Below are 22,880 nucleotides of genomic sequence, written 5' to 3'. Positions count from 1 at the left end.
AATATAACAAATTAAATAATAACAAAAATATATAATGGACAAAAATAAAAATATTATTCCACAAATAATATATTGGATGATTTTAAATATTAATTATAATAATGCATTTGATAAATTAAGGTCTAAATTTAAAATTTCTATTTTATTATTTACAGGTTTATGATATAAGATTTTTTATATTAATACTAAACAAAAGATTTATTTATTTTGTAAATTCTATCATATGTAAAAGTAAAAATATCTTTGTAATACTATTTTATTATTTACATTATTTTTCTTTTAATTTTCATTTTAAAGTTATCATATCAAAATCACAATAAGTGATAGTGCTTTTATTATTTTTCTTATGATTTTAATTTGATTGTGGATCCAATTTTTTGTTTGGTTAAAATCTTTAATTTTTAATTAAAATAAAATATAAAAGAAAATTTATTTTTCTTAAAAAAAAATTGTATTTAACCTTTTATATTAATTTCATAAAAAATAGATATATCCTTAAAAAAAAAAGTAAATTCATGCTTAGGGGAATTGGAATCACTATCATACTTATCATGGTGTATATATTCCTTTGGGACCCCTCGATAAGTAATTGGAGGTTCTCGCCCACCCCAAAACGAACTTTGGAATCCTAGGTATATCCATTTTTAAACAAACCAAGACCCCTATCTCCATTCTCATGGTTCATATATTCCTTTGGGGACCCTCAAGAAGGAATTGAAAGCTGTTCTCCACCTTGGAATGGACATTGGAACCCAAGGTACATCCTAAAGACAATTTGGTACACCTTTCACAAAATTTGACACATCCTTAAAACAATTTGGTACATCCAATCCATGAGCTACCGAGACCTCTATATTATTTCCCATGGTTCGTTTATTCCTTTAGAGATCTTTAGGAAGTAATTAGAGATCGTTCCCTACTTCGAAACAAACTTTGAAACCCTAGGTACATCCTTAAGGAAATTTGGTACATCATTAAGAAATTTTGATACATCCAATTATCGGACTATCAAGACCCCTATCTATCTTCTCATGGTCCATATTATCTTTTGAGGACCCTCAGGTAGTGATTGGAGGTATTTCCCACCTCAGAATGGACTTTGACACTCTTGGTACATCATTTGCAAAATTTGATGCGTCTTTTACAAAATTTAGTATATTCTTCACAAAATTTGGTACATCCTTACAAATATTTGATACATCTAATCCTTGATCTATCAAAACCTCTATGATATTACTCATGGTTTGTTTATTCCATAAGAAATATTTGGAAAGTGATTGGAGGTCGTTCCCTAATTTGAAACGAACTTTGAAACCCTAAGTACATCATTGAGAAAATTTGATACATCAAATCCTTGAGCTAACAAGACATTTATCTCCCTTCCCATGGTCCATTTCTTTCTTTGGAGACCCTCAGGAAGTGATTGGAGGTCGTCCCTCACCTCGGAATGGACTTTGGCACCCTTGGTACATTCTTTACAAAATTTGGTACATCCTTAAAAAAATTTGGTACATCCAATCCTTGACCTACTGGGACCCCTATCTTATTATCCATGGTCTATTTATTCATTTAGGGATATTTGAAAAGTGATTGAAGTCATTCCCTACTTTGAAACAGACTTTGGAACCCTAGGTATCTTAAGAAAATTTGATACATCCAATTCTTGAGCTAACGGGACACCTATCTCCCTTCCCATGGTTCATTTCTTCCTTTGGAGACCCTCGGGAAGTGATTGAAGGTTGTTTCCCACATTGGAACAGACTTTGGGCCCCTTGGTATATCTTATACAAAATTTGGTACATTTTTTATAAAATTTGGTATATCCTTTACAAAATTTGGTATATCTTTTATAAAATTTGGTACATTCTTCACAAAATTTGATATATCCTTAAAAAATTTTTGTCCATCCAATCCTTGAGCTACTTGGACCCCTATCTTATTACCCATGGTCTGTTTATTCCTTTTGGGATCTTTGGCAAGTGATTGGAGGTTGTTCTTTACTCTGAAACAGACTTTGGAACCCTAGGTACATTCTTAAGAAAATTTGATACATCTAATCATTGAGATAATGAGACACCTATCTCCTTTCCCATGGTTCATTTCTTCTTTTGGAGATCATCGGGAAGTGATTGGAGGTTGTTCTCGACCTTGGAACGGACTTTGGCACCTTCGGTATATCATTTAAAAAATTTGGTACATCTTTAAAAATTTTTGGTACATCTAATTCTTGAGGTACTAGGACCCCTATCTTATTACCCATGACCCATTTATTCTTTTAGGGATCTGTGGAAAGTGATTGAAGGTCGTTCCCTACTCCGAAGCAGACTTTGAAACCCTAGGTATATCCTTAAGAAAATTTGATACATCCAATCCTTAAACTAACGGGACACCTATATTCCTTTCTATCGTCCATTTATTCCTTTGGACAACCTTAGGAAGTGATTGGAGGTCGTTCCCTACTTCAGAGCGGACTTTGACCCCCTTGGTACATCCTTTACAAAATGTAGTGCATCATTTATAAAATTTGGTACATCCTTTACAAAATTTAGTACATCCAATTCTTGAGTTACTAAGATCCTTATCTTATTACTCATGTTTGGTTTATTCCTTTAGGGATATTTGGAAAGTGATTGGAGGTCATTCCCTACTTTGAAATGGACTTTGGAACCCTAGGTACATCCTTGAGAAAATTTGATACATCAAATCTTTGAGCTAATGGGACACCTATCTTCCTTTTCATGGTTCATTTCTTCATTTGGAGACCATTGAGAAGTGATTGGAGGTCATTCCTCGCCTCGAAACAGACTTTGGCACTTTCGATACATACTTTACAAAATTTGATACTTCTTTCACAAAATTTGGTACATTCTTAAAAAAATTTGGTACATCCAATCCTTAAGCTACCAAGACCCCTATCTTATTACCCATGGTTCATTTATTTCTTTAGAGATATTTGAGAAGTGATTGAAGATTATTCCCTATTGCGAAATGAGCTTTGGAACTATAGGTTAAGAAAATTTGGTACATCCAATCACTTCCCAAAGATCCCTACAAGAATAAACGGACCATGGGTAATAAGATAGGGGTCCCGATAGTTCAAGGATTGGATGTACCAAATTTTATGAATGATGCACCAAATTTTGTAAAGGATGTACCAAGGGGGCCAAAGTTTGTTCTTATGTGGGGACCGACCTCCAATCACTTATTGAGGGTGTTTAAAGGAATAAATAGACCATGAAAAGAAAGATAGGTGTCCCGTTAACTTAAGGATTGGATGTATCAAATTTTCTTAAAGATGTACCTAGGGTTCCAAAGTTTGTTTCGAAGTAGGGAACGATCTCCAATCACTTTCCAAAGATCCCTAAAGGAATGAACGGACCATGGGTAATAAGATAGAGATCCCAATAACTCAAGGATTGGATGTACCAAATTTTGTGAAGGATGTACCAAATTTTGTGAAGGATGTACCAAATTTTGTGAATGACGTACCAAATTTTGTAAAGGATGTACCAAGGTTGTCAAAGTTTGTTCTAAGGTAGAGAACGACCTCCAATCACTTCCCGAGGGTTTCCAAAGGAAGAAATGGATCATGAAAAGGGAGATAGGTATCCCGTTAGCTCAAGGATTGGATGTATCAAATTTTCTTCAGGATGTACCTAAGGTTCCAAAGTCTGTTTCGAAGTAGGGAACGATCTCTAATCACTTTCCAATGATCTCTACAGGAATAAACAGACCATGAGTAATAAGATAGGGGTCCCAGTAGCTCAAGGATTGGATGTACCAAATTTTTTTAAGGATGTACCAAATTTTGTGAAAGATGTACCAAATTTTGTAAAGGATGCATCAAGGGTGCTAAAGTCCATTCTGAGGTGGGGAACAACCTCCAATTACTTCCTTAGGGTCTCTAAATGAAGAAATAGACCATGGGAAGGGAAATAGGTGTCCCGTTAGCTTAAAGATTGGATGTATCAAATTTTCTCAAAGATGTACCTAGGGTTCCAAAGTCCGTTTCGGAGTAGAGAACTCCCTATAGTTACTTCTTAAAGATCACTAAAAGAATAAATAGACCATGGGTAATAAGATAGAGGGCCTGATAGCTCAAGGATTGGATGTACCAAATTTTTTTAAGAATGTACCAAATTTTGTGAAAGATGTACCAAATTTTGTAAAGGATGTACCAAGGGTGCCAAAGTCCATTCCGAGGTGGAGAACAACCTTCATTCACTTCCTGAGGGTCTCTAAAGTAAGAAATGAACCATGAAAAGGGAGACAAGTGTCTAATTAGCTCAAGGGTTGGATGTATCAAATTTTCTTAAGGATGTACTTAGGGTTCCAAAGTCCATTTCGGAGTAGGGAACAACCTCCAATCACTTCCAAAAGATCCCTAAAGGAATAAACGGATCATAGGTAATAAGATAGGGGTCTCGGTAGCTCAAAGATTTGATGTACCAATTTTTTTTAAGAATGTACCAAATTTTGTAAATGATGTTCCAAATTTTGTAAATGATGTACTAAGGGTGCCAAAGTCCATTTCGAGGTGAGGAACAACCTCCAATCACATCCTGAGGGTCTCCAAAAAAAGAAATGGACCATGGGAAGGGAGATAGGTTTCTCGTTAACTCAGAGATAGGATGTATAAAATTTTCTCAAGGATGTACCTAGGGTTCCAAAGTCCATTTCAGAGCAGGAAACAACCTCCAATCACTTTCCAAAGATCTCTTAAGAAATAAACGGACCATAAGTAATAAGATAGGGGTCCCAATAGCTTAAGAATTGGATGTATCAAATTTTTGTGAAGGATGTACCAACTTTTATAAATGATGCACCAAATTTTGTAAATGATGTACCAAGGGGGCCAAAGTCCGTTCCAAAGTAGAGAACGACCTCTAATAATTTCCTAAAGTTGTCCAAAGGAATAATAGACCATGAGAAGGAAGATTGGTGTCTCGTTAGCTCAAAGATTTGATGTATCAAATTTTCTTAAGGATGTACCTAGGGTTCCAAAGTTTGTTTAGAAGTAGGGAACAATCTTCAATCACTTTCCAAAGATCCTTAAAGGAATGAGTGGACCATGGGTAATAAGATAGGGGTCCCGGTAGCTCAAGGATTGGATGTACCAAATTTTTTTAAGGATGTACCAAATTTTGTAAATGATGTACTAAAGTTGTCAAAGTTCATTCTGAGGTAAGGAACAATCTCTAATCACTTCTTGAGGGTTTCCAAAGGAAGAAATGGACCATGAGAAGGGAGATAGGTGTCCCGTTAACTCAAAGATTGGATGCAAAATCCGTTTCGAAGTAGGGAATGACCTCTAGTCACTACCCAAAGATCCCTAAAGGAATAAACAGGCCATAGGTAATAAGATAGAGGTTTCGATTGATCAAGAATTGGATGTACCAAATTTTGTGAAAAATGTACCAAATTTTGTGAAGAATGTGTCAAATTTTGTAAAGAATGTATCAAGAGTGCCAAAGTTTGTTCCGAGGTGGGAAATGACCTCCAATTACTACTTGCGGGTCCTCAAAGGATAATATGGACCATGAGAAGATAGATAAGGGTCTCGATAGCTTGATGATTGGATGTACCAAAAATTCTTAACGATGTACCAAATTTCCTTAAGGATGTAGCTAGGGTTCCAAAGTTCGTTTCGGAGTAGGGAATGACCTTTAATTACTTCCTAAAGATCCCTAAAGAAATAAACGAACCAAGGGTAATAATATAGAGGTCTCGGTAACTCATGGATTGGATGTACCAAATTGTTTTAAGGATGTGCCAAATTTTGTGAAAAATGTAACAAATTGTCTTTAGGATGTACCTTGGGTTCCAATGTCCGTTCCAGGGTGGGGAACAACCTCTAATTCCTTCTCGAGGGTCCCCAAAGGAATATATGAGCCATGAGAATGGAGATAGGGGTCTTGGTTTCTATAAGAATGGATATACCTAGGATTCCAAAGTTCATTTTAAGGTGGGCAAGGACCTCCAATTACTTATTGAGGGTCCCAAATGAATATATACACCATGATAAGTATAATGGTGGTTCTGGTTCCCCCAAGCATGAATTTACCTTTTTTTTAAGGATGTACATATTTTTTTATGAAATTAATATAAAAGGTTAAATACAATTTTTTTTAATGAAAAATAAATTTTATTTTATATTTTATTTTAATTAAAAATTAAAGATTTTAACCAAACAAAAAGTTAGATCCACAATCAAATTAAAATCATAAGAAACACAATAAAAGAACCATCACTTATTGTGATTTTGATATGATAAAATTAAAATGAAAATTAAAAGAAAAATAATGTAAATAATAAAATGGTATTATAAAGATATTGTTACTTTTACATGTGATATAATTTATAAAATAAATAAATCTTTTATTTAGTATTTGTTAGCCCAAGGGTTTTCCTAATTGCATTTTGATGATAACAAACGATGGTTAAGTTATTAATTGATTTGAATTATAAAGAGTTTCAGGTGTTAATTTTGAAATTCATCAAAGGACCCAATGGATGCACGATCAAGACAATTGGAAGACCTTTAATTATAGGAAAAATGTGTAAGATGAATGCATGAGTGCACTTAGGATTTTTATATCATTTCATGCATATTTAAAAACTTGGTTTATGCATTAAAGTAACATTTCCATCTAAATTCGACTTTCATCAAATGAACCTTAGGCAAAACGTTTCAAAATTGACATATTAATTTACCTAAAGACCTTGTCTAAGTGTTAGAAGCAAAAAAACCAAGAAAAAAAGAAGGTATTTGGGCCAAAAATGGTGAAGCGGTTGAAAGATTGGCCAACCGGCTCAATCGGCTAGGATACTAGTCGACCGATTACTTTTTCTTAGTCGAGAGATGCAAAAAAAAAAACCTTCTTTATCTTCCAGTAGCCTTTCATTCCCGATCAAAGGATATGTCTTCCTGATCGAGGACTGGTCGATCGTAACGATCACTTACCAAGCATTAAATGCTCCAACAGTTAGTGAACCAATCGACCTCTAACTCAACCGATCCAGACTACTTTTTGGCATTTTGGCTCCCGAGGTTAGAAACCTGTAAATTAAGAACTCTATTTCATTTATGAAAAAGAGAACACATGCATTTATTTGTTTACCTACTTGTTCTTGCCTTAAATGCTCTCATTCTTTTTTTGGTGCATTAAATCTCCATTTTCATATTCTTTAGTGCACATTTGTGAGTCATCTTTAGCCTTGAGTAGTATTTGAGCTATTATTGAGTTAGGTTGAGAGATTCAAACTTATTATTTGAGTGTTAAAACCTTCATGTGAGTAGGGACTTGAAAAGATTGTGTAAGAGCTCATTGAAGGTGGAATCCAAGTGTAAAAGTGATTAGAAGTTTGGTTGAAGTTTCAAATATAGTGGAACCCTCACTCAATTAGGAGTTTGATGAGAGTGTATGTAGGTAAGGAAGTACCGAACCACTATAAAATTTGAGTTTGCTTTTTCTAACCTTATCTCTTATATTTATTGTGTTTGAAAAATAATTTTTTAAACTCCAATTCACCCGCTCTCTTGGGTGTTTTCTCTATTAAGATTAACCTTTATTTTCTCAATATCAATATAAAAAATCTTAATAAACCTTTAAATAATAAAATAGAATTTTTAAATTTAAACCTTAATTTATCAAATGCATTATTATAATTAATATTTAAAATCATCCAGTATATTATTTGTGGAATAATATTTTCATTTTTCATTTTTTTGTCCATCATATATTTTTGTTTTTATTTAATTTGTTATATTAACTCTTTATTATATATTATCATTTTAAGTTTAATATGTCAAAAAATAATTAAAATCAATAAATATGGAGAAATTAGAGAGCCAAAAAAAAAAAAATTAAAGAAATTTTATGAGAAAATACATGATCATATTAAAAAGAATATAAAAGAAAAAGAGAAAAATAATAATAAAAACTATAAGAGGTGATAATCGAATATGGTGGCCGGAGAGGAAAAAAAATGAAAAAAAAAAGAAAAAAGAAAGAAAAAAGAAAAAAGAAAAAAGAAAAAAGTGAAAACGTGGCAAGTGGTAAGTGAGATAAATTAATGTATGAGAAATAATAAAATTGAATGACACATGTACATGTCAAGTGGTAAGTGAGATAAATTGATGTATGAGAAATAATAAAATTGAATGACACATGTACATGTCAACTGATGATATTAAATTGGTGTGTACTTTGTCCTTTACTTTTGAGGGTAATTGTGAAATGAATATAAAATCACTATTGTGTATAAAAAGACGATATTTTTTATCCTATTTTACAATAAAATTAAAATAGAAAAAGTAAAATTCTAAAATCTTATATTTTTTTAGTTAATATATGGTTACATAATTTCTCTAAATAAATATGGTAAAATGATACATTGAAAAAAAAAATTATCTATTTCAAAAAAACTTTAAATAAAAAGTTAAAAAACAATTAATAAAATATAAAATATAAACCTAGATCATTAATATTAAAAAAAAATCCATAAGAAAAAGTTTTCACCTTTAATTTTTTGAAATTAAAGCTCAAAACATGTTTGTTTTAATCGTTATACCTAAAGAATAGTTCAATAAAAAGAATAAAAAAAGAATTAATTGGAGGGATGGAATAATTTCATGTTTGTGAATTTAATATTTTCTATATTTTTATTTGAAGAGTAACCAATTTTTGATATAAATGCCTTTAACTATTTTAAGTTTTTATATATAGGTTTTTAAAAAAATATTTTTTTTTACAAGAAAATAATGATGATATTTTGGTCATTAAAAAGAAAAAAAGATAACGGGTTAAATTTCTAAAATTAGGTTTTTATGATTTTTTTTTTTCCATTTCCTCAATTTCTTACGACACAATCCACATAAGACAAGACTCCAACTTCTATTTACCAATGGAAAAGAAAAGCATTTTTCATCAATTTTCTCACCAACCAAACTGGTAAATATGAAAATACACCTGTGTATTTGTTTACCTGCAGGTAATTTTCTCGCCAACCAAGCAGATAAATATATGTATATATATATATATATATATCAGCTGGCCAAAGTCGTCCGTTTTACTTTTCATTTTCGTAAGAGACAAAAGCATTCTTGGACTCTGGGAGATTCCTCAACGTGGCACATCCTTCATCTCAGCTTCTCTCATTTCCATTTCTTCAGACTCTTCCTACCGCTTTCTCCATCTTTCTCTTTACAAAAATGTTCACTGTTTCACAAATTCTCTCAGGAAAATGGGCGAGAATCTCTGCAGAAAGCTTCATTTCGGTTCTGAGTTGGGTGGTGTTCCTATTCCTGGATTTTCTAGACACTGTTTTCTGCATATTTTTCAGGGTTCTTGATGAGTTCATGGAAGGCAAGGCCTCCAGATGCTACTGCGAAAGCAAGGAAGAAAAGGACAGTAACGAAGAGGGTGAAGTGTCAGAGACACTGTACGGAAACGAGAGGAAAAACATTTTCCGGGAAATGGGTTTTCTGAGATTTCCCGGAAAGTGGGAGAATTCCAAGAAAAGAGGTGGTAGGGTGGAAGCGAAGATGACTAGATGGTCTGACTGTGGGTGTGAGTCTTGTGTTTCATGGCTTAACAATGGTGATGATCAGAAGCTTCATGTTGTTGTGATGGAACCTCCCAAAGGTATTTTGAGAAAATTTATTTTCCCAGTGGTCAATCAAGGTTAATTTCATGCCCTCTTGAAATTTTGGTTAAATAAGTTTTTATTGGTTTAAATTTCATGCATTACCTTTTTTTCATTAGTTATTTTAATATTTCTGCTTTCACCCAAAACACGAGAGTATTTAATGAAATTTTAAATTAATTGATGTTACGTTGATATTTGTTTTTAGATTAAATAAAAAAAAATTTAACTTTTTTTATTCAGTTAAATTAAGAGTAACCTTTGATATTAATTAATATAATTAAAATAAAATTATTATTAATAAGTTCAATTCAATCACGTTGGATAATATATTGGTTCCTTTTAATTAAATAAAAAAAGTTAAATATTTAAATTTTTTTTATACAACTAAATAATAAATACCACCGAAATATAGAATCATTTGCCTTTCTTTCTTTCCTTAATTTTCCCACCTACCATAGGATTTGTCAACTTAAATACAAAGAATCAACTTAATTATGAATAATGGATGATTATATTTGTCTTTATGATAGTCAATAAGGTGATGCTTTAGAGAAACATCGGCATATATTTTTCTTGATGCTTTAAAAACGTCATCTTTTCCTTTTTTTTTTTCTTGTAATGGACTAATGTCCCCCACCAATATTTTTGGCAGCAATTGAAGAGGAATGCAAGCAAGGACACATTGAAAATGTGATATTCTTACATGGGTTCCTCTCATCTTCCTCATTTTGGACTGAAACTGTGTTCCCAAATCTATCTGAAGAGGTGAAGCACAATTATAGGTTGTTTGCCCTAGATCTCTTGGGATTTGGAAGAAGCCCAAAGCCAAGAGATTGTTTGTACACTTTGAGAGACCACTTGGAAATGATAGAGAAATCTGTAATCCATCCATTTGAATTGAAATCTTTTCATTTGGTTGCACACTCCATGGGTTGTATACTTGCATTGGCTTTAGCTGCAAAGTACTCCAAGTCTGTGAAATCAATCACTCTTATAGCTCCGGTGAGTTCCTCCAATTATTTGGTACATATGTTTTCTTCTTTATATATGAATTAAACATTGCTATATGTTGTGATATCCGATATTCTTCGAGTGTATTTGGGAGTGATTTTGGTAGGAGAGGTAAAAGCGCTTTCTTTGTTTTCCTAATAAAAGTTAGGTGTTTTAGAAAAGTCCAAAAATGGTTTTAAAAACTTCGATATTCAGTTGAATTGTTTCTTAGAATTTGTTTTTACAGTAATTTTAGGAAACGTTTTTAACCTTTCTAATATATGAATGATAAAAATTTTCAAATATTAGAAAAGTTAAAAACGTTTTCTAGAATTACTGTCAAATGAGTTTTTAGACTAGTACTTGTAGTGTTGCTTCAAAAATTCACTTTTATTTTATTATATATTATATTATAAAAATACTTTTTCGATGTATATCTAAATATTAATTAAGAGTATGTTTGATAATGATTTTATAAAATATTTTTAGTCTTTCTAATATTTGAAATATAAAAATTTTTAAGTATACGAAAAACTAAAAATACTTTTTAAAATCATTGTCAAACACAATATAGTTCTTTTTACAAATATTTACAACAATAGTGTTCCTAGCTAAAAGCGCTTTTACGATAGTCACTTCTAAATGGGCCTTTAATAGATAATATTAAAATTACCTAACAGTTCATGAATTCCTGACTTAAGGTAAATCGAGTGGGGATTTTTACTTTGATTTATGGACTTTTCATGCCAATTTTTAGTTATTTTTTTTCTTGATTAGCTATTAATTAATCTTATTCACGTTGATCTTGTTTGTTAATTTTCTACTTTCAGCCTTACTTCGATTATTCTAAAGATGGTGGTAGCTCCATGGTGCTAAGAAAACTTGCAGAGAGGAGACTGTGGCCACCAATACGGTTTGGCTCATCGTTTATGTCATGGTATGAGCATTTGGGTCGATGTGTTTGCTTTCTCATTTGTCGAAATCATAGGACATGGGAGTGGGTTTTGAAGCTACTTACTCGAAAAAGGTAACAAGTTGCATTCTTTATTAGAGGTTGTTTGGAAATAGTTTTTAGAAACAACTTTCTATTTTTAAAAATAGAAAGTTGTTTTCTAAACTTGAAAACATTTTTGATAATTTTTTATTAAAAGAATTTTTTGATAACTTGTTTTTGAAAATAAGGTCTTTTTTTATAACATAGTTTAATAGTTTTCGGTTTTTTTAACTTATTTTAAAAAATAATTGTATAAATATGAAGAATGATTAAAAATAAAGTATTACAAATAAAAAATATTTTTAAGAAATATTTGAAAACATAAAAAATCAAGTTAAAAGTAGTTCAGGATCTAAAAAAAACCGTTGTTCTAAAAAAGCATAATAGAATTGTTTTTTTGAATAAAAAACTGTTTATAGAATCGTGTTTTCGAAAATATCATTAAACAGACACTTATATTCTAATATTTAGTAGGGTGAATTATGATACTGTCGTTTTTTTTTTCTTTTATTACAGGAATCTCGATTTCATGACCATTGATATGACAAAGCATACACATTCTTCGGCTTGGCATACCATGCACAATGTGATATGTGGGGGAGCAAAATCAATGGATGAATGCTTAGAAACCCTAAAGAGGTCGAGAGTGAAAATATATGTTATCCAAGGAGATCGAGACGAGATAGTTCCGTTAGAGTGTAGTATTAACATTAAGATGAAGATTCCAAATGCAGAGGTTGACATTATCAATAATGTTGACCATAGTAGTGTCATATTAGGTCGAGAAACTAATTTTACGCAATATTTAGAGCATACATGGTTATCATTTTCTAGTAGAGAAGAATGCTATAAACATTGTAGTATATAAGAACTTGCTTATCTCAAATAACATTTAATTTTCATTTTATTTATCATTAGGGTTAAACAAGATTGAAATTTTCTTTTTCCTTTTCTAAGGAGTTGACTATGTCCTTGAGAAATTTTAAATCTTGTTTCGTTGTATGATTTAATTTTTTTTTTTGTTTTTAAAAACAAAAAATTATTATTTTAAAAATTTATAGCACTACATGATCATTGCTTTCTAAAAACAAATTTTTGAAAAAATGAAATAGAACATGATTTTTAAAGAATAAATAGAAATTGTTTTTACTCGTTTTTAAAAATAAAAGAAAAATATAGAGAAATAACAATAAAAACCATTAAAAGTAAATAAAGTAGAAGACGATATCTTTCTTCTTTCATTCTTTACCATCACTTAATATTGAAAATTTTCAAATGTCATTTTTTTTTTTTGAATTACACTCTTTTTTTTTGTTGTTTTTTTATAAATTTTTTATTAGATAGATAGATTTCAATTAATATTAGAACGTCACAAAGCAAATTTATTTTGAATAACATTGGTGTTTCTTTTCAAACAAGATTTAATAAGTTAGATTTATTAAAGAGTTTATTAATTTTTAAAAATAATTTTAAGTTCAAATAATGACTAAATTAATATAAAAAAATTTACCAAAAAAAATTGATATGAGTAAGAGCCAAGTAATATAATTTTTCATTTTTAAGAAAAATAAAATAAAATATTTTATAATGCATTTGGAGGTTTCATACTTAATTTTTAATTAGAAGTAATCATTATGATATCATCAAAATGACCAAATAACCCACAAAAGATGCTATGAACCAACCTAAAATGAGGGGCAAAAGTGTAATTATCTTTCAGTAAAAAACCATGAACACAAGCCCATGGTTTTTGAAGCATTGAAAAGGAAAGAAAAAAAAAAAAGGAAAAATATTTAAAATTTTTAAGGGAGAATTATGTTTTGGGGGTAGATGAGCCCCCAAATTAACAAAAAGTCCATATAACTCTTCAAATTGAGTTGAAGGATATGAAATAGTAACGGACAAATATACCCTTTAAGAACACATATAAAATATTTTATAAAATTAAGTTAAATAAATTTTTTTCAATAATTTTTTTTTTCAAAAATACAAAATTAAATAAAAGTAGTTTTAAAATATTAAATTAAATAATTTTTTTCCAAAAATATTAAAATAAATATTTTTTTTTCAAAAATATAAAATTAAATTAAAGTATTTAAAAAAAAATTAAATTAAATAATTTTTTAAAATATTAAATTAAATAATTTTATTTTTAAAAAATATTAAATTTAAATAAAAGTATTTAAAAAAATATTAAATTACATAAAAATATTTTTTTTAAATATTAAATTAAATCAAAAATATTAAATTAAATAAAAGTATTTTTCAAAAATATTAATTTTTTTTCTCAAAATCAACAAAGGGCATTTTTAGAAATACTGAAGGATGATATTCTTCAACTCAATTTTCATACTTTTATTGGGTCTTGGGCTCAATTTGAAGAGTTATATGGACCTTTTGTTAATTTGGGGGCCCATCTATCCCCAAAACATAATTCTCCCAATTTTTAATTCCTACGTAAAAGGAAATAAATTTGAAGTAAAATTATAATATTTATAAATAAATTTAATTCAAATTTAATATAATCTCATTTATCTAAAATCGGTTGAGCTCGCGTCATATAATTTAAAATTCATTCATGATATTTTAATTTTTTTTATATATTTATAGCAAAATTTAAATAATAAACGAGATAATATTTTAAATTAATAATAAAGATAAAAATAAATTTACATAAGTATGATTATAATTTAATATGATTATAAAAAGAGAGAAAACCCTTAAAAAAAAAAAAATTATTTTGGCGGAACCACCAAAGCCGAAGGTCGAAGGGGTAGGTGCACCAGATCCCCACACACAGCAGTCAATTTCTTCACCTACTCTCTCACCTCTCCGTTCCCTTGGTTTCATTACGAGCAGCCCACCACATCAAAATCAGCAGAACCCATTTTCCGTCCTTCACGTTTTTTGCTCATTCTGTGATTTGTTTTGTGGGGGTTCTTGGATTCATTGTCATTCATGGACTTCTTGGAAGCGCCAGAAATCCAGATTCTGGGTGTGGCTGTGGCTGCTGTGGCAGTTGTGGCTGGGGCTGCATATTTCTATTCCACCAGGAAACCCAAAGGTCTCTCACCTTTTCCTTTGTGGTTGGGTTTGTATGGATGTGTGTGTCTTTGATTGGATTGGAGTTTTCTTTGCTGGGCTGCTGTGTTTTTGTACCTTGTATGGAATCTCAATAGTGGGTTTAGTATTAATGCTATTGTGGCAGCTGTTTTTCTTTTCCATGAAAAGAACCCAAAAAGTCTCACCTTTTATCTTGATTGGGTTGGAGTCTCCATTACTGACCTACTGGTTTTTATAATTTGCAATTGTGGGGTTTTCACTTCCTTTGCCATTTTTGTTCTAATTATCAAATATTGTGGCTGCTGTCTTTCTCAAACCTTTTACATTGTTTTTTTTTTATCTTTTGGGTTTGTGCTGATACCTTGATTGGGTTTGAGTCTCCCTACTCTTTTCTCTCTCTCTTTTTTATTTATTTATTTATTTATTTAATTTGCATGGAATTTCAATAGTGGGCTTTTCACTTTGCCATTTTTGTTTTAATCATCTAATATTGGGCCATTGCGGCAGCTGTTTTTCATTTCCACCAAGAATCCAGAGGTTTGTGTTAATATGTTGCGTTGATTGGGTTGGAATTTCCATTACTGAGCTTCTTCTTTTTTAATGTTCATGGAATTTCAATAGTGGGCTGTTCATTTTCTTTGCCCTTTTATATACTTTTTTTTTTTTTTTTAAACATTGTGGCCATTCTGCCTATTTTTATCCCACCGAGAACCCCAAAGCTCTGCTGTGTTTTTTATGGGTTGTGTTGATATTGGTACCTTGATTTGGTTGGGCTGTCCATAATGAGCTACTGTTTTTTATAATCTACATGGAATTTCAGTAGTGACATTTTCTTTGCTTTGCCCATTTTGTTTGAACTTAGATAGTGGGTTTTTATCCCCTTTGCTCCTTTGTTTCATTATTATTTTTTAATATTGTAATCAGTTCCATTGTCATTTATGATTGTTTGTTGCATTGTATCTATCTGTTTAATTAAGATGAAGTTTTCATTACTGGAGCACTGTTCTTTATAATTTATTAAGAAATTCATTTTTGGGTTTTCTTTACCTGTGCTCCTTTGTTTTAGTATTTCTTTTATATTGAGGTCAGTTGTATCAAAATTTATGAATGTTAATTCTTGCAATTTTGACTAGGGAATTGTGTGTTTGTGTGCTTGACTAGTGGGGTCTTTAGAATTTTGAGAATTAGGTCGAGTGGGGGCATGTGTGCGAGAGTGAATTTAACTGTTGGTCTTTTGAATTTATTCATATGAAAATGCAGATGTTTTTGTTTTTAATGCTCTAAAAATCTAGCAGAATTTGACCATGTTATCGATGTTCATGTATATTTCTTTTAAAGTCTAATTGCATAATTTGATCTTTGCATGCTTGGGTTACTAGTTTTTCAATTTGATATAGACCGTTCTCTTTTGTTTATTTTCTATGGGTACTGCTTTAGAGGTAATGCAAAATACTAAAAATTGTGTACTTTATTGATCATATTATTCTCTTTGTGATTGGGATTCTTGATGGCTACTTGTATTGTTTATATCTGTACATTATCTATTAAAAAAAATTGTTTATATCTGTACATTGTACATTTTTCCCACACCTGTGGCAGAAGTGGCTGAAAGGAACCGACCTTACTATTTCAAGTGTAAAACCTTTTTATGAATAGTTTTTAATATAAATCTTGATTAAATTTACCTATCAAAAAAAATATAAATCTTGATTAAGTTGAAGTCACTATGTATTATTTATACCTTTTTTTCTTCCTAATTGTAGAAAAAGGTGCCTAAATTCAACTATGTAGACTTCTTTTGAAAGTTTGAACAACATTTGGAATGTATTTAATCATGCGTAGTTGGTTTTTAGGTCGTTACTGTGTTTAATCAAGTTGCAAATTTGAGTTTTTCGGTTTTCCCTCTCTTTTACACTGAAATGTTGTAATTTTTATTTTTTTTTATTTTTTTTTGGGTTTCAGGATAGCTATGTCTTGCTTAGTAAGTTATTTATTCCTTGACAGAAAAGTAGTAAACTTCTAGTTGGGTTTACAAATTTATTTGTGCAAAGCCTATTGGTTACTAAAATTTGATAACAGATATATATTTTTTTTTAAATAGAAAAAAGATTGTTGTTCATGAATTTTGACTATTTTTGTATTTTCTGTGTTTTTTTTTTTTTTTTTTTTTCTTTTGCATCATTTGAGAACTTTTAACTGTTAAATGGTTACTGATTTTCATTCTTACTATTCTTTTTCCAAGATATTACTTTTAGAAGTACTGCTAAGTGAATTTTCTTATGAGCTGGTAACAGAGTCCTAGATGATTTTTCTCTGCACCTGGTGGTTAAACAAATTAAGTTGCTTGTGACCATCTCAAGGTTGTCTTATCGAGAGGATCCTTCAGGTCTGTTCACCAGTCAAGCAACCTAAACTTGGAGTGCTGATTGCACACAAGCCTAGCTTGAGAACTGTCAACTTGGTTGGTCTCATGAATGGTTGAGATCTTATCTGTATTTATGTGCCATATTAAGAGTTTTCAACTTTGACGTGTCTGTTTCTTTTAATTGCCTGCTGTTTTTCTAAATCTTGAAAATTGGATTATTTATCTACTGGTTCATCAATTATCTCATAAGCTCAACCCCAGTCATGCAGTTATAAATGTTTTTTGCGTAGGCATCTTGTTGGTCTGTTAAACATATCAAGTTGCTTGTAAACAGCTTGGACTTGTCCTGTCAGAAGGATAATTCAGGTCATTTACCCATCTAGGAAGCAGAAGTTTCAAGCTTAAGTGAACGAGCCGAGCTTGGTTAGTTGCACCCATGAATAGTGGAGGTCTGACCTGCAGTTCCAGAATGGGGGACCTTTAATAATTTTATCTTCATGAAACACTTTTAATAAACTAGTTGAAAAGAATAATACAATGGGTGTGGTATGACAAAAAATGGAATATACCTTGTTATCATCATCTATTTTGCATTGTTAGAGACAAGTTTGTTGGATTTTGAATGTAAAAGCTACTGAAAATGCTTGATTAAGTTCTTGAAATAGGTTGAACTTGGTAAAATATTTATGAACGAAAACTTAGGCTAGTTGAGCTTTGGTCACTTGAGCTGTACACTCAAAGTTTTACCTCTAGCTATTTCTATCCTCAATCCTTGGTCATATATTTGGTGTTTTCCTTTTTCTCATGACACATTTAATGGTTTATTTCTGGCTAATCTCTTTATTCTTGTATAATTTTCCCTTTAACCAAGTATTAATTAGTCTTTATCCTTCCTTGGGATTCTGTACTTTTCCAAGCTGAGAATATGAATTACTGATTGTTTCTTTTCTGTGAATGGATTTTTTTGTTACATATAAAAACTTAAGAAATGCTGGCACTCCTTGGTGTGAGTTTTTTTTTCTTCATTATATTTGTTATTCATTCATTTGTTTATCATTATTGTATATCCTTTTGGTGTTTTCTGTAAAATTGACACATGTTATGTTATGTGCTTCTAGGCTGCCTAGACCCTGAGAACTTCAAGCAATTCAAACTTGTCAAGCGCACACAGCTCAGCCATAATGTAGCAAAGTTCAGATTTGATCTTCCTACTCCCACATCAGTGTTGGGCCTCCCAATTGGACAACATATAAGTTGCAAGTACGGTTGGTTGAGTTGGTTCTGTCGTGTTTGCTCTATGATCAAACTCGGTCTAAATCCTATCTTTTTAATTCTTAGTTCTTGTTTACATAGCATTTTCCATCATTCTTTACCAAATGATTGTAAATGCTCTAGGATGGTAATATTTTGTGCATCACATGAACTGATGTCACTGCTTTATCCTTTTTAATTTTGGCTATTTTCTCAAACAGGGGTAAGGATGGTGAGGGTCAAGAAATTATCAAACCATATACCCCAACTACATTGGATTCTGATGTTGGATATTTTGAACTTGTTATAAAGGTTTGTATCTGATTCTTATATTATTGGACTTCGTAATTGGCTTTATTTATTTATTTATTTGTCTCATTTAAATCTGTGTCTGCTATGTGTTTTTCCTGTAAATAGATGTATCCACAAGGAAGGATGTCACATCATTTTCGAGAGATGCGTGTAGGTGATTATCTGGCTGTAAAGGGACCCAAGGTAGATGTTCTCTTGCTTTCATATTAACTTCGTTAGACTGGTTTTTGGTTGCATGCTTGTTATAAGATTGAATTGTGCCCCATTCCATGAGGCAGTGGTAGCATAACAGCATTTGACTTTTGACACATGTACCTGGATTTTTTCAAAATCCTCACTGTCAAAAATTGAAAGAATAATGGAAATGTGCTGCATCAGCTTCTCATTTGATCCTTCAAATATAACATGCATTATGCATTATTCATTCTTCACGTTTTTCGATTAGTACAAGGTTTAAATTTTATGATTTTAAGTCCTCATGTTACAAGTTCCCTATAATGGATAACCCATATGCATTTAAATGTATCCTAATCTCCATCTAACATTATAATGAATTACATATGATTATAGAGATATGCCTCCAATGGGTAGTTCAACTGGCAGGCTTTCTTGCTCTACAAGGAGAGGTCCTAGGCTTGAGTCCCAGCTTACCTCATACACATTTCTTGGGGAAGTATTATGAATCTGTGGTTCTCCCTGGCCCTGTACAACGGGGCTAGTGGGTCCCCACATTATTGAATGGAAAAGAATATATGAAGATATGGCATCAATATGGGAACTAGGGAGCCTAAAATCTTAGGAACTTTGCTCTAATTCCTATAACAGTACTTAAGCACTTAGAGTAATGCTGTTTATGATCACTTGTTTAGTGGGCCACAGTCTAGGAAATTTTGTGAACATGCTTTGCATCACTATCTTTATATAGTGGGGATCCAGTTCTTTTTCAATTGGAAGCTTTTGGTTTCTGTTCTAGAAGTTTCTTGATTCTTCTGATGTATATAGCATGAATAAACTTAAAAAATCATTGGAAATATTGATATGGGAGATTGTGGTGAATTAGTGTGTTTCCTCAAATTTGTTGGCCAAAAAAAAATTTCTCTTGTATCAGTATTAACTATTGTCCATTGCCACTCTTCAAAGCTATTATGTTGTCTATTGAGGCTTTGTTTGTTGGGTCCTATCACAATGAGGCTAGGAAGTCACAAACTTCCATAACCCTTCAGCACTGGACATGCATCAGCCCCAAAATGGTTTTGCAACTTTGTAGAGACCTGTGTTTTTGGTAAACAGTCATCTTGCCTGCTATTTGTAACCTCCTCCTCTAAAGCTCTGTGGCTACTTTCCTGAGTTCATTTGAGAGCTATATTGCGTCTCTTGGTATTCTTTACATACCCACCTGTGTTTCTTACACAGGGACCCTTTTTAAAGAATGTTTGAGGTTTTCCCAGTGTTATGCACAAGAACTTTTGATGTGCAAAACCATCAAAAGGTTTCATGTTGGAAAAATGGACAAACTGTTATAGGTTATATCCGCAGACATAGATTGAGCTCCCTAAGTAACTTTTTAAAGCCATGCAAGTTGCAAATATGACCTTGATCAAAAGTTTGCTTTATTGCTTGCCTTACACTGATTTTTTGAAATATGTTCCTCTGACAGCTCAGGAATATCATTCATGCATAATTAAATAAAACAGTTAGAACTGAAGAAAAAAATGAGGCTCTTATCAATACTGTTGGTGTATTAAATGTTAATTCTATCAGGGGCGTTTCAGGTATCAAGTTGGCCAAGTTAGGGCATTTGGGATGCTTGCTGGAGGTTCTGGAATTACACCAATGTTCCAAGTAAGTATTTGAGAAATTGTTTTATATTTGGTACATGCTTTTAATAAGAGTGCTTGACCTGTTTCAATTTTGAACTAGTATCTTTCATAGAGTTTAGGTGATAATGCGTAGTGGTTGTTCCTTTTCTGCCCACAATTCAGGTTGCTAGAGCTATATTAGAAAACCCAAAAGACAAAACGAAGGTGCACCTTATTTATGCTAACGTTACATTTGAGGACATTCTCTTGAAGGTAATTTGCTCTCCCTTTTCAAATACCTTTTCTCGTAATATCTGCACATGTGTGGAGTTCTCATTCTATTGAAACAACTGATCTTTTAATACATGATTGGTCTATGTTCCCTCCATGGTTCAAAACATATGCACCCGATTTCCACAGGAGGCATGTGGGAATGCTCATTCAAGAACAGACCCTTAAAGGTTAATTAATTAAATCTAGATCCCTACTTTCTTAACCAGTGCAAGGTGTCCAAGCAGCCTTTGAATGCAGTTTGGTCAAGGGACTTGAGGCATTTCAATGATGCCTTGGGAGTTGGGTGTGTATAAACTTAACATTTGCCAATTACAAAAGCAATTGTAATTGGTATAAAGGCATGCGTGTGTAAAATAAGAACTCATAGAATACTTCTGCAAACAGTTTGCTGATTAAAATGAAGAGCCACTGGTTGAGTTGCCTTATATGACTTTCATGTTGCAACCTATAATTTTTCAAATATTTTTCACCAATTGCAACAGTAAAATGGACTGACTGAACCAAAATTATTCGGGGTGGGAGGGTGGGCAGACTCTCAAAAGAATCTTATGAACCAAAAACAAGCACAGCAAATGCAAACCATCTGAACAGCAACATAATCTCATGTCATCTTTTCCCCATTGCCAAGTCACAGCTGCCATTTTTTCTTATTTTAGTACCAGGATCTCAGTAGTACTTTGTTGACAACTATAGATCATTGAATGCTTTATATTTCTTGATAAATTTGCATTTACAGTTTATTATGGCAGATAGAGTGTTATATATACCGACCTAAAAGAAAATATAGTACTATGAAATGTAGGATTTCAAGAAGTGAACTTGTGGCTAATGCAAATGGATTGAATTATTTGCAGGAGGAACTGGAAGGCCTTTCTGCCAGCTACCCTGATCACTTTAAAGTTTACTATGTTCTGAATCAGGTCCCTTACCTTCTCATGCTTTGTGACTCTTAAATTCATGTTCTTTACTTCTTTTGGTCAAATCGTCACATTTATCATATCATCAGAAAGCTGTAAGCTAACCCTGGTACCAAACAAGCTCAAATTCACATCAGGCTAGCTCTCCTTTTACAATGTTGTATGTGATGATTGTTTTTTTTTATTTTTATTTTATGTAATTGCTGCTTGGACTACTCTCCCACAGCCTCCTGAAGCATGGAACGGTGGCGTCGGGTTTGTATCCAAGGAAATGATCAAGGCCCATTGCCCTGCACCTGCATCTGACATTAAGGTAGGTTTGCTTCTGGGTTCATGCCCACAAAACCCTTGAACATGTTAGTCTCATATCATGGTCTGGGCTTGATGTTTAACCTTTGATCCAAATCTGCAGATTCTCCGATGTGGTCCACCACCCATGAACAAGGCCATGGCCGCCATCCTCAACGATATTGGATACACAGATGAGATGCAGTTCCAGTTCTAATCATGTTCCGGGTATTTAGCATAGTCTTGATCCTTGCATATGTTGAACAAGGGACATCTTAAACCTAGATTTATCAGCATTCTGGGCTCTGAACCTTTTCCAGGCTAATTGTTGCTTATTCTAAGCATGGAGCAAAAGAAAAGTTCAGTCCAAGCAAAAATAAAGTGATTATGGAGAAATTGAAAGAACGATTTTGTTTAAATTGTGAAAGTACTTTCTCAATTGGGCATGTTAAGCTCCCACCTTTTCTAAAAGCTTTGCATGTGGCGAGATAAGCCATATGAAAGACTCAAACTCGAGACATCTAGTTAATTGTAGCTTTAATATCATATTAGAATAAGAGTGTTTGACAGTGATTTTAGAAAATGCTTATAATCCTTTTAATACTTTTTCAAGTCTTAGAAATATTAAAAATATTTTCTAAAATCAATATCAAACGCACTCTAAGTTATGTTTCTTTAACTTATTGAGAAAACACCCGAAAAGATACAAAACTAAACCAAGCCATGCTCAAAGGGATAGGTGGAAATGGTTTAGTTTTGAGGACGTTCTATAATAAAACATAATGTTTAGGTCATGTTTGGAACCTAAGAATAAAAGGTAGGAATAGAAAATCAATTCCATTCTCATTCATTGACGTGTTTGGATTGTTTTTTAAAATTCGAATTGCTCATTAGGATTTTCTTAAATCACTTGTAGTGTTTTAAGGAGAAAAATGTGATTTAAAAAAAAATGCTTT

General features: G+C 31.9%; 2 protein-coding genes across 2 annotated transcripts; both read left to right on the top strand.

The window, feature by feature from the left end:
- The first annotated feature begins 9,069 nt into the window (after positions 1-9,069).
- Positions 9,070-12,546, top strand: LOC100267301 (probable lysophospholipase BODYGUARD 4). Its single transcript, XM_002268416.4, has 4 exons — positions 9,070-9,647; positions 10,304-10,653; positions 11,472-11,668; positions 12,152-12,546. The coding sequence occupies exons 1-4, from the start codon at positions 9,215-9,217 to the stop codon at positions 12,501-12,503; spliced, it is 1,332 nt and encodes a 443-aa protein (XP_002268452.1). The 5' UTR covers positions 9,070-9,214; the 3' UTR covers positions 12,504-12,546.
- Positions 12,547-14,344: 1,798 nt separating this feature from the next.
- Positions 14,345-22,370, top strand: LOC100263819 (NADH--cytochrome b5 reductase 1). Its single transcript, XM_002274388.5, has 9 exons — positions 14,345-14,699; positions 18,182-18,323; positions 18,536-18,626; positions 18,732-18,809; positions 20,388-20,468; positions 20,609-20,698; positions 21,574-21,639; positions 21,863-21,949; positions 22,049-22,370. The coding sequence occupies exons 1-9, from the start codon at positions 14,594-14,596 to the stop codon at positions 22,139-22,141; spliced, it is 834 nt and encodes a 277-aa protein (XP_002274424.1). The 5' UTR covers positions 14,345-14,593; the 3' UTR covers positions 22,142-22,370.
- Positions 22,371-22,880: the final 510 nt, after the last annotated feature.

The sequence above is a fragment of the Vitis vinifera genome, chromosome 8, assembly GCF_030704535.1.
Source record: "Vitis vinifera cultivar Pinot Noir 40024 chromosome 8, ASM3070453v1".
NCBI lineage: Eukaryota > Viridiplantae > Streptophyta > Magnoliopsida > Vitales > Vitaceae > Vitis > Vitis vinifera.
This window is presented reverse-complemented; position numbering and strand designations above follow the sequence as displayed.

Excerpts from the sequence above, each read along its gene's own strand:
- LOC100267301 (XM_002268416.4), top strand. The coding sequence starts at position 9,215 with ATGTTCACTGTTTCACAAATTCTCTCAGGAAAATGGGCGAGAATCTCT. Across the intron at positions 10,654-11,471 it reads CAATCACTCTTATAGCTCCG|CCTTACTTCGATTATTCTAA; the intron begins GTGAGTTCCTCC and ends TTCTACTTTCAG. Across the intron at positions 11,669-12,151 it reads AAGCTACTTACTCGAAAAAG|GAATCTCGATTTCATGACCA; the intron begins GTAACAAGTTGC and ends CTTTTATTACAG.
- LOC100263819 (XM_002274388.5), top strand. The coding sequence starts at position 14,594 with ATGGACTTCTTGGAAGCGCCAGAAATCCAGATTCTGGGTGTGGCTGTG. Across the intron at positions 18,324-18,535 it reads GGACAACATATAAGTTGCAA|GGGTAAGGATGGTGAGGGTC; the intron begins GTACGGTTGGTT and ends TTTCTCAAACAG. Across the intron at positions 21,640-21,862 it reads TTTACTATGTTCTGAATCAG|CCTCCTGAAGCATGGAACGG; the intron begins GTCCCTTACCTT and ends ACTCTCCCACAG.